General features: G+C 44.4%; 1 protein-coding gene across 8 annotated transcripts; it reads left to right on the forward strand.

Moving 5' to 3' along the window:
- Positions 1-82: 82 nt before the first annotated feature.
- On the forward strand, positions 83-11162 carry LOC6731035 (UHRF1-binding protein 1). Of its 8 annotated transcripts, none has more exons than XM_039292345.2 (19): positions 83-547; positions 2250-2451; positions 2517-3143; positions 3229-3940; positions 4236-4265; positions 4365-4457; positions 4522-5594; positions 5664-5823; positions 6384-6525; positions 6583-7140; positions 7202-7316; positions 7863-7883; positions 8768-8910; positions 8980-9103; positions 9163-9310; positions 9378-9552; positions 9615-9732; positions 9855-9906; positions 10031-11162. In XM_039292345.2, exons 1-19 carry the CDS (start codon positions 504-506, stop codon positions 10066-10068), a joined length of 4575 nt encoding a protein of 1524 aa, XP_039148279.1. In that variant the 5' UTR covers positions 83-503; the 3' UTR covers positions 10069-11162. The 8 variants fall into 8 exon arrangements, with proteins under 8 accessions (XP_039148279.1, XP_039148294.1, XP_016023518.1 ...); XM_039292360.2 differs by having other exon boundaries at positions 5664-5745; XM_016179570.3 differs by lacking the exon at positions 9855-9906.
- The last annotated feature ends 470 nt before the right edge of the window (positions 11163-11632 follow it).

Consider the following 11632-nt stretch of genomic DNA (forward strand, 5'->3'; position numbering starts at 1 on the left):
AAATTTAAATTTTATGTGAACCATCACTTGCGGCACCTTCTGACTGCAAGCTGCACAGCTCCAAATGGAGTGGCTGCCAACACTGCTTGCGCCAGTCGTTGTGCAGCACTGGTCGAGTCAGCAGCAGCAAAAGAAAAGACTTTTGCGTCTCTTACGCGAAAATCGAGATAAGATTCGGTATCGAAGGGTTCCCAAAATATGACTAATCCGCCGTCGAAAGACATCCCACCCACGCAATGACCGCGAATATGTGAGCTCCGCGAAACGAAGAAGTTCGAAGCCAATTCGCCAGCCAGCAGTCTCTTTCCAATCAGATTCGAATCAAGTGCAACAGTGAGAAAAATTGAAAGTGAATTGAAGATCCCAGTGCCATTTGCTTGCAACATGAAATATCAATGATTTGTTGCGCGGATTAAAAGTTGAACTATTCAACCCGGTTGGCCAGTTGTTTGTTTGTTTGTGTTCCGTTTTGTTTGTTGTTGCCCCGCTGCTGACGTCGCAAGATGGTATCGCTGATAAAGAATCAACTACTCAAGCACTTGTCCATGTAAGTTAATCTGCGCCAGCAAATCCAATTACGAAACTCAATTAAAAACTGCAGTCGGCTAGAAACAGCTTGCAAAGTGGAGAACTTGGAGACGGAATTGATTTTTCCCACTTTTTCGCATTCCAATTGGATTGTGTGCCCGCGTATGTGTGTTGTGTGTGTCTGTCTGTATTTTCCACAGCTTCCCACCCACCCCACAGTACCGTTATTCCACCTGTACACTGGCCCGCTTTTATGCGTTCTTTATCGTTTACCGTTCGTCTGACCCCATGCTAATTCGCCCCACCGCCCATCCACCCACTCCGCCCCTTTTAAAGTAACAAGTGGATTGCCAATTTCCACCCACGAACCTTTATTTTTTCCCTTTGTTTTTTTTTTTATTCTGGCGTCTCTGCGATATTGGATTCCAATTTCCACAAGCCTCTTTCTCCAGCATTTGCATGCGAAATTCAATTTTCCGTCTTTTCCTCGCCGCAATATGGTTTATTCGACGGTTACCAGATAACTCGGCCAAGTAAAAATGAGGCTTTTATGGCCAAAAGGCGCCGCCTCGCATAAACAGGCAAATCAAATGTTTATTTGCTTACTTATAATTATGCTGAATGGTCGTCAAGGGGGTTCCCAAATGGCTTATGAAGGGTTTACTGAGGCACTGAAAAAAATATATTGCTAAAAATTGAATTTAATGAAAATAACTTTAATTTAAAAAAGTTTCATAAATCATTTTAAAAAAGATAATTCTTGTTTGAAGGTATTTTATACTATTAGTAATGCAATAATTTTTTTATATATTTTTTTTTTTTTTATTTTATTTTATATTTTTTTTATATTTTATATTTTAGAAATCTTAGAAATCGTAACGTTGAAATATTAAAATGTTGCTTGCATACTATTTTATATATTTTAAACATATTTATATGCTTATCTATGATAACGATTATGCTTATTAAAGTTTATTAGCCCACTTTATTAGCCCTCAAGTGTGGTGGTAACATCGAGGGGCCCACAGTTATCATTTATTTTTATATTATTACCCTCCCCGAATGAACCTTAATATGTCAAGTCCTGCCCACCTGCCAAAACAAGGGCATATTTGCCCGTATACACATTGCCATTGTCTTGGCCCCTTTGTTGAAGGCTTTTGTGCCTTTCCGCTCCATCCCAGCGCCACCAGGCTATGGCCTCTTCCACGCAATTAGGCTGCAAACAAGCCAAGTTTATAACACAACACGGCCCAAAGTGTAAATGCAAAGCTAACTTGTTGCCCACGCTGGGCGGGGAAAACTTTGGGCAAATCTTTTTATAACCCCCATCGTGGCTGTTATCACATTTTGCCATGCATTTCGCTCAGCATTTCTAATTGCCAAGGATGGAGGCTACTTAATGCTTGGCAAAAAGTTCCTAAGTAACAAGTTGTGGAATTCCGCTCCCGTGGACTTTTCGCCACTTAGACCCAATCAATGTCTTCATTTCGATTTCAATTATGCCCCGGCCATTAGCGCGAAGTGGGTCAATTGGGTGGCAGCCATCTGGCGTCGACATTTCACCCCAGTTCACTCCCAGCTCCGAACCCCTTGCCAGCTCGAGACCACCCATTTCTTTCTACCCCCTCACGGCAAATGCAATGTGACATGTGCGACGAGGCAAATGTAATTGCCCAGACAAGCAGGCGACTCATCTTGGTTCCCTGCTTTAATTATAGCTACACGAAGAACCTATCCTCGGACAAAATCAATCTGAGCACCTTCCGCGGCGAGGGCGAGCTCTCGAATCTGGAGTTGGATGAACGGGTGCTCACCGAGCTGCTGGAGCTACCTAGCTGGCTGCGCCTCACATCCGCCTGGTGCAACCATGTCTCCTTCCGGATTAGTTGGACCAAGTTGAAGAGCGTACCCATAACGCTGGTAAGTAATACCGTGAACTAGGCGATTAAAAAGAGATCATAGTTAATAATTACCTGCTACCACAGACTTTGGATGAAGTGCGCATCACCATCGAGACCTGCAATCCAACGACTCGCGATGCAGGCGGAGGATCTGGAGCAGGTGGAGCAGGATCTCCCACCGCTGCAGCCGCTGCTGCACTGCCACAAGTGCCACAGGGTAAATACAGCTTCATCCACAAGGTGGTCGACGGCATAACCATTGTGGTCAACACGGTGAATGTGAATTTCGTGAGCGCCGCCTTCACCGCCTCCGTTCAGATGTCGCGCATTCGCGTGGAGTCCAAGACACCCAAGTGGGCGAATGCCGATCTGCGGCTGACGCGACTCAAGGATGCGCAGAAGGGCATCATACTGATCTTCAAGGAGCTCTCCTGGCAGACGGTGCGCATCGAGGCCAGCTCGACGCAGGACAAGTCACTGACGCCCCTGCGCCTGCTCACAAATCACGCCAGGTGCCGCATCACGATCCGGAAACGGCTGTCCGACTGTTCGCTGCTCGCTTCCCGCCTGGTCCTCATCCTGGACGATCTGTTGTGGGTGCTCACTGACTCGCAGCTAAAAGCGGCTCTGCATTTTGTGGACTCCCTGTCCGGATTAATCAAGGCCGCCACCCATGCCACCCAGAAAACGAAGGCAGCTCGCAAAATGCAGGTGATTAGTCTAGTCATGAATTAAGGGCTAATTACAATATTAAGTAGCTATCTATATACTAATTCCCTATATGAATTGCTTTCAGACACTGCCCGAGTACAAGGCCCAGGTGGAGCAGCAGCAGAATCGTCTTTCCGAATCCGCCCATACGACGAATGCGCAACGCATGTTCAACGCCTTCGATGTGCGCGAGACATCGTATCACTTCTTTAGCCAGCGCATTGATTTGCATTTGTGCGACGACGAGGGTGACGGGCGCTCCAGTTACCCGGACTTGGACAAAGGCGGCGCTCTGCAGGTCTCGGTGACAGCCTTTCAGGTGGACTACTATCCCTACCACCTGGCCAAATCGGATCGCTCGCATTGGGCCAAGTACAAGGAAGCTTCGGTGGCGCCGGCTCTGTGGCTGAAGGAATCACTGAATGCCTTCCGTGAGGCCGTACTTAACTTGAGCCAGCCAAACCGACCTGCCACGCATGCGCCGCTGGAACGGAGCACTCCCGCCTCACCGATTATGCTCAGTGCCAGCATGCTGGGCTCGCAGCACGGTGCCGGCAGCTTTTCCAATGGCAGCAGCACGCCGACAGCAGCAGGATTGGCGGGGGTATCGGGTGGATCGGCTGGTTCCGGAACCGCCTCCATGAACAGCCAGTTGTCGCAGGCAGCGCAGCAACGAAGCACTCTGGAGAACCTGGCCAAGCTGATGAGCTCTTGTGTGATCCTGCGCATCGAGGACTTCACCCTGTACCGCGTCACTACATCGGGAAAGAAGGCTATGCCCAAGGAATTTGTTTCGGGTATGGATTTATCTTGCACTGAAGTAGATATTACTAACTAACAAGCCACGCCTACATAACAGCCCACAAAAACCACTAAAACCAATCAACAGGCTTCAATTTTGTTAACTGAGCTTGCAGAAGAGTAGAACCTCATCTTAAAACTCAGTTGGTAAAAGTGCGTCTTCAGCATTCCCAACTAATGTAACATTTTGGCCTCTTTTTCTCTCGCTGCTTTTTACTGACTTCTTCATTCCATCCATGAATCATGTAAAACGCTTTTGTTGTTGTATTCTTGTTGTCGTTGCCCTTGTAGCGCAACATAAAAGGAAGACCAAATCCTCAGGTGAATATCACAAAAGCTTCTAACTTTTCTGATGTCATGCTGCATTTAAACAAATACTGATGGGGTAAATGACTTATTAACAATCTAATCCATTTGCAGGTGACAAGGATCGGTACTCGTTTCCTGCCGAGATGCCCATAATCCATGCGGAATATACTTACTTCTACTACCCCGGAGACTTTGTCTTCCCATGTAAGTTTTGCTTTGTGGCCAATCGAGTTCTGGTCTGGACTGATCTCTTACTTTTTGCTCGCAGTGCCACCATCCAAGGTCTTTGTGCATGTGAATCCAATTCAGGTACATTTCGATCTCAGCTCAATACTATGGCTCAACTCCTTCGGCCTCAATCTGCACGAGAGCTTGCTGCGCACGAGCGTGGGATCCCAGAGCACTCTGCATCCGCAACAGCAGCTGCCACGCGGCTCGATTGCCTCCAATGGCTCCAATGGCACACAGATGGCCGGCGTCAATGTTGAGCAGGAGCCAAATCTGATGTACATGGATGTCAAGGTGGAAGCGATTATGCCGCGCATCGTCATGGAGGCGGCGTTGGATGCGCCCAGCCAAAAGGATCGGCCAAAGACCATGCAGATACAGGTGTCCCGGTTTGCGTTGACTAACATCCGGGAAATGGGCAGCTCAAGGGCGGATCTGGCCCAGGCACTGCACTCCCTGCAGGAGGGATCGCTGGTGTTTGGCTCCGGTTTTCCCTCCAATGAGGGCGATATGTGCATCGTAACGGATCGCATTCTGTCGCATGTGGCTGCCTCGGATGTGAGCATGATGTCACCCGTTTCGCCGACGGGTCAGCAACTGCCCCGTTCAGCCTCCACGCAGTACCTATCCCGTTATGTCATGTGGCTGGAGCCGCGGGATGTATGGTGCATTAAGCTGGACCCGGTGTGGGTGGATTTCCTGGGCGCCCGCTCACTGGGCCCCAACAAATCCATTCCGTTCGTGGACGCGGTCCCCATCACACTGTGGCTGCACTCCGGCTCCGCCCAGGCACAACTGGATGTGGGAAAGAGCGGGACGGCGGGCAGTATGGAGAGCATGGGCATGCCCCCGTTGCCCACGCTGCCGCCACTCCAGCCGTGTAATCCCTTCCTGAGCGACGAGGATGTGCGTCTAGCTGGCGTCGCCTTGGGAGCCTCGCCTCCGGCTCCTGCTCCAGATCGCACGGCAGATGTGCATGCCATTGCACATATCTCTAACCTGGTCAGCCTGCAGATCGATCACTACCAGCTGCTCTTCCTGCTGCGCCTCGCTGAGGAATTGAACGAGATGTCTACCTTCCTGAATCTGGACGCCGAGCGCATATTGCAAAAGGTTTGGGTTCTTTGCTTTACCATATCCAGAAGTTCATTCCTAATCAATATTATTTTGTATTATCGCCAGCAAAACGAACAAAAGTCGATAATATTTGGGTGCGTTGTGCCGCAGATCGAGGTGACGCTCGTGATGCCATCGCCAACACCTGGTAAGGAATCAAGTGGTGGTGATGCTGAAAGTGTCGTACCCGATTCAGCTAGTTTGGGTGATGATTTACACATGAATAGTAAGAATTTATATATCTTTTGTTGTCTCTTCTTCAACTCTCTTTAGTTTTATGGTTAAGTGACTCACAAACTAACTACCGAACGATCTCCATCCCGTGAGCTCTTCGATCTAACACAATCACACGACCCTAGTTAATGTCTAACTCACACGTAGTTGCCACCGATATCGTGTTGTTCTTTTAGCCCCAACCCAGATACTAACCCCCCCATCACTCAGCTCACCAGATTTACTAGAATCCTGCTAGGAGCCAGTTAACACTTGCCGCTGTAATTGTCGCTTTCAAATTGTATCTTCACTTTAACAATTGTTATGCGTTTAGGCTGGGCACCTAGGACCATAGACCATAGCCATTTGGAAGTGGAATCATATGATTTGTTTTTCATTTGATTTTCGTCCACATGGCATCGGATTAACACTCCTTATAAATATCTCGCATGTCTTTTTGTACTAAGTAACTAACCAAAGCAGCAATTTTAGTGCATATCTAATATTGTAAAGTGATCGTAATCCTTGATATGTGATCAAAGTTTTCAAATAACATTAATAAATCCCAACTAGGCGGCAACATAACCTGGCCAACACCACCGCCATTGGACCAGCTAAAGAGCAATACTTTCGGCAGCGTGGAAACACCGTCTCCGGTGACCAATGATCCGCCTTTCGACAATGGCATACACATAAGCAATCCTAACACGCATGGGTAAGATCAATTCGATCAATTCGCAGTTCATCAAACTAATTTCTCTTTTCGTTGCAGCTATAATGTTCAGATACAGAGTACGCCGACGATGGCGTCTTCCACGGCTAGCCAAGGATCTCGTCCGGATACGGGTATATCCACGCAATCCCAGTCCCAAACGCAATCGATCTCGTCCGCCTCGAAAAGTGGCAAGAGTGCAGCTGCTCGATCGGGCGCAACTGACACCGTGCCCAGTCTCACCAAGGAGATCAACTCTGGTCTGCTGTCCATGAAGAAGGGCTTCTCCAGCTTCATGACTTCCATTGACTCGGCCATCAAGTCGGGCACGCCCAATGACGATGCCAGTGATACCTTCTCCATACAAAGCGACATTAGCTCCGATTCGGATAACTTTGCCAATGTACTGGGCGATGACAAGACCATGGATTGCATGGATGTTATGTTCCGACTCAATCCCTTCACCACTGACAACATGAAGGCTTCACCGGTGGAGATGGCCAGTGAAGTGTATGAGGAGCAGCCGAGTAGCTACAAAACAAACATGTCTTCCCCATCCGAGCCATCGGAAGGCAGCACCTGGCGGCGACGCGATCTGGTGTCCATGGCCACCTTCAGGTTGATTCAGTGCAATGAATTACTTTACACATCAGTTAATAATTTGCTTATCCACAATCAGATTGACCACCGTGGAGCTTATTCGTCAGCAGGAGGGCCCCAAATCTTCTGTTCGCTTGCAGGTGGCCGCCGTTTCCTGTGACGAATGTGGAGCCATTCCCTGGGATGAGTTGCAGGTAGACTTTACCGAGGGTTTCCCTTTTCTTTTGCCGGAATCTTTTCAGTTCTTTGTCTTTCATTTGTTTTGTGTTTGATTTGTAAATACGAAAACGGACTTCAATCCTAACGGGATTCTTTAGTTCCTCTAAAGATTTTGCTCAATTCAATGTTTGCGCTTAACTTTTTGCATGTTTCGATATCTTTTATCTGAACATTTTCCAGTAAAATCACTTTTGAAGTTTATATATTTTTCAATCTGTTGGGGAATCCCCCGAAATGTTTATTTAAAGCAAAAAAATTCTTTCTGTAAGATAACTTATCATAAAATCATTTTCTCATTATATTTTCTCTCTCTCTCTTAAAACAAATGTTAAATTTACTCAAAATCAATCTCAATGTGTGCTAATCAAAACCAAAAAAAAAAAAAAAACTCAAAATCAATTGTTGTGCTCAACTCTTTATAATCAACATGAAACGAACACTTGTAAATTAATTTATGACAATCCTTACATGACACAACTTTCAACAATTACAACAACCAACAACACTCCAACAATAAATAGATCGCGCATCAAGCAAACAAGGTATAGAATATACAAAATTTGAAATTTTTAAATTAGTTAATTGTTAAGGATTTTATTTTGGCGCTTTGTATATACTACCCAAATTATAATTTATTAACATAATTTAATGGTTTTTCCTTTTAACGTAGTGAACTTTTGGCTTGCTCGCAAACGCATTTTGGCGTTACTGGCCTCTAGTTCAGTAGTTCAGAGCTTACCGTGGGTTCCTTCTTAGCTGGTAGCCACTGTTAATACCTCTGAAAGTACGTTGATCAAACATTCTGCCCTCATAGCAACCGAGATGCTCTTGCGGAACTTGTTTGGAAATGGTTTACTCATTCGAATGTTATTTTTGAGCATGATGCCGGTTAGAGAACAGCTATCTCCAACTATTTTCTAGACCTACCCACACAATAAGTACATACCTAGATCCCCACCTGAATTCCATTTCATTTTATAATTTCATTGTTATTGGTATTGCTTTGTTGATGACTTATGATTTGCAACGAATTGGTTTCTTCAGAAGTATACGTTTTTTTTCGAAAGCGTACACATACTGCATAGGCAAATACGGCCAAAAGAAGTACAGTAGAACAAAAAATAGAGCACCCACTGACCTAGAACATTGGCGTCCTACACGACTAACAACTGTACTGGTAAAACTAACAAAGTAACTAAAAACACCCGCTGCTTTAACAAAAAAAAAACCATTTTACATCTCTCCCATAACACCCACATCAACACCATCGAAACCCACTCAACTCGAAAAACCCACATTGCATGGTGTTGCCTCTAGCTTAGCATGTTGTTCCTTAGCTGTTTCCATTCCAAAGTAGCTGATCACGAGCACAGATTTATCCGACTTAGATCTAACGCACGATATGCTTTCTAACCCCTCCACTTAGACGAAGTTCGGAGCGCGCTGCAAGGCTTGGAATCTGGCGCCATATAATCCAGAGGCTCCACCGTGCATCCGGATGCGCTTGGAGGAGACTCTGAATATGCCAAAGGAAATTGAGGGCATCATCGATCGCAAACGCATCCAGAGGTAGGTTCTTTATGCATTATTAAATTGCAAATATCTTTTTAATACTTTTTACTTCTCATTTGTTTTTAGCTGGATCACTCACCACGCCGAGATTCGTGTGAAAGATATCAATATGGATCTGTCGATGAGCACCGTAATTGGACTGGGTGATCTGGCCGAGGATGAGGTCATTTCCCCGCCCATGCCAGTGACCGTAAGATGTCCGCACATACGCATTTCTTTCAGATACTTATTACTTGATAAATGTCATAGGTAAACCTGGAAAATGTGCGGATCAACTTGCTTGAGGACCGCCCACCCGTAAATATTACCTCACCGGGTCCCATTCCCATAAATCTGTGCATTGGTCGCATGCGTTTGGAGCGTGACCAGAGCGGATTGCTCAACATTCAGCCTATAGGTGGGATACGCCTATTTACGAAACCAAGAATTTATGGCCAAATATAATTATGCTGCTTATACCGTAGATACCAACATGAGTGACGCACAGCATCAGGCGATGGGCAGTGCCTTATTTGGAGCACCTCGAGAACGCGATCGGGAGCTGTTGTCCATGCAGCTGGTGATGCAGCAGATGAAGCTGGACAACGATCAGCTGCGCCGCCAGCTCGTGGACTCCAAAGTGAACACGGATAACTATAGGTGAACGATTATAGTTGTATTGATCCCATACACATACTTATGATTGTCCGAATTCTCTATAGGCACAAGACCAAACAGGAGGCGGATGTGCTGCGATCGTATTTGAAGGCCGCCCAGGACGATATAAGCATATTGCTGGAGGAGAAGAAGGCTTTGCTGGACACCATCCGTTCCTTGCAGGTAATTAAATGGGTCGGAGTTCTTTTAGCCTAAAAAGACTTTCTCACCAGTTTCACTGTCTCTAACTTTGTTGACTGTTATGATCACCTTACCACCTCTTGCTGTTGTTGTTGTGCGTAAAGTTAAAACACGTTAAGCTTAAGAACACTACAAATAATAATGCAAGGATCAAAGGTCAGTTAATGCCCAGCACGCTAGAGCCCTGCCTGCACGCCTTTTGAACTTTTCACACGCCTTGCTTTTGTTTCCACATCAACTTCCTTGCAATGATCTAATGAGCTGCTCCATTTTCTTATAGGTACAACTGACCTCATCGAATATGAACCGAAAGAGTGATGGAAACAGGTAGCACAACTGCATGGACTGCATACAATGCTGCGGCGAGAACAACAACGCCTAGCCCTAAGCTCCAGCCAGTGTATGCCGTATAGTCAGATGATAGATGACAGTGCCCCCAAACCATGACGTTCTCAACATCATCGCCATTTGATTTTGAGTTTAGCAGAAGACTGAGCCGTTCCGAAAGCGGACACTTTTCACGTTGCCGTTCGTCATTCTTGCTTATACAAGAACCTATACGTACTATAACAGATCTATAACTATTAATTGTTTTTATCGGTTTTAAGCTGCCACAAGCTTTTGCTATTGTTCCAGAGAATGCTTTATTTTTCTAAATTTTGGAAATATTTTATGTTGATCTATTGCGTAGCCTTTTTAGACGCAGACTTTTAGATAACCACCATTGTTAATTATTTTACAAGAGATAATCAAAGATCGAACTATGTACAGCCAGCCGTGTCATTGATATTGCGCCTACTCCACGTATTGTATATTAAAACCAATTCCACTAAGATTGGATAGGACATATTGTTGTGATTCATGATCATATCAAAACTGAATTCTAGAAGCTCTATGCATTGCTGTTGTAATCGTGTGCTAACCAAATAATTGGCAAAATTTATTATATCGAACTTTATAGTATTCTCTCGGATGGGATTCACTCAACCGAGGGTTATTGAAAATTTGTATTCACGTTCAAAAATGCATTCCATTCGACGCGATCATCTTTTTGCTCCACCTACTTACTAATCAAAACAAAATACACAATGAAATACAATAATCAAAAGTTATACAGACATCCTATACTTACGCCAACTACTAAAAAAACTTAAATCAAATGTACCATGTTGAATAAATCAAAAACTCAAGTCAGTAGCGCGATGCGTATACAAATTTTAAATAACAAATTTTCATATTAAAAACTGTACATGAGCAAGTGTTTGTATTTGTACTATAAAGTTTAAAATTAAACTAAAGCGATTATTGATTGTTATACATTATACGAAAGTTTTCATCTGTAGCTAGGCGAATTGAAACATAAAAAATTGAAGTCATATTAAATATTACAAATATATTCAAATGTAAATGTTTGAGTCGTTTTTCAATCAGTTTTCCTGTTTTTGGGTCTGCAGTGGGAGTATTTATTTATTCCAAAATCCCATTGCTAGAAAAACAACAATGGTTTTACTTTTATAAGAGTTTATTTTTATTTGAAACTTTACGATCATAGCCAACTGCTGTTGTTGTTGTGTCTCATTCATAGAGTTAAATAATTTTTAGAGCGCATCTTTTTTTTTTGTTTCTGCATCGATCTCTGTTCATAGCAAACTCACTGCACTTTTGTGTAATTCTTGACCTGTTTTCTTGCGATTGCATGCGTAAAGTTGCCCTAAATTATAGATAAACCCTCGAAAAGTTGCACTTAAAAATTTCGATCTTTCGTCAGGCGATGTCTGTGTTTATCTCACTTACGGTTTGTATACATACATATATATTCAAGTGTATTAATTTGCAAAAATATCTATTGGTATATAGTCTGATTTAGAAGAACGCCTAAGAT

Source organism: Drosophila simulans, chromosome 2L (genome assembly GCF_016746395.2).
Source record: "Drosophila simulans strain w501 chromosome 2L, Prin_Dsim_3.1, whole genome shotgun sequence".
Classification (NCBI taxonomy): Eukaryota; Metazoa; Arthropoda; class Insecta; order Diptera; family Drosophilidae; genus Drosophila; species Drosophila simulans.

Coding starts and splice junctions, on each gene's coding strand:
- LOC6731035 (XM_039292345.2), top strand. CDS start 504: ATGGTATCGCTGATAAAGAATCAACTACTCAAGCACTTGTCCAT. Junction 5,824..6,383: donor TGATGATTTACACATGAATA/GTAAGAATTTAT, acceptor AATCCCAACTAG/GCGGCAACATAACCTGGCCA. Junction 9,733..9,854: donor ACACCATCCGTTCCTTGCAG/GTAATTAAATGG, acceptor TTGTGCGTAAAG/TTAAAACACGTTAAGCTTAA.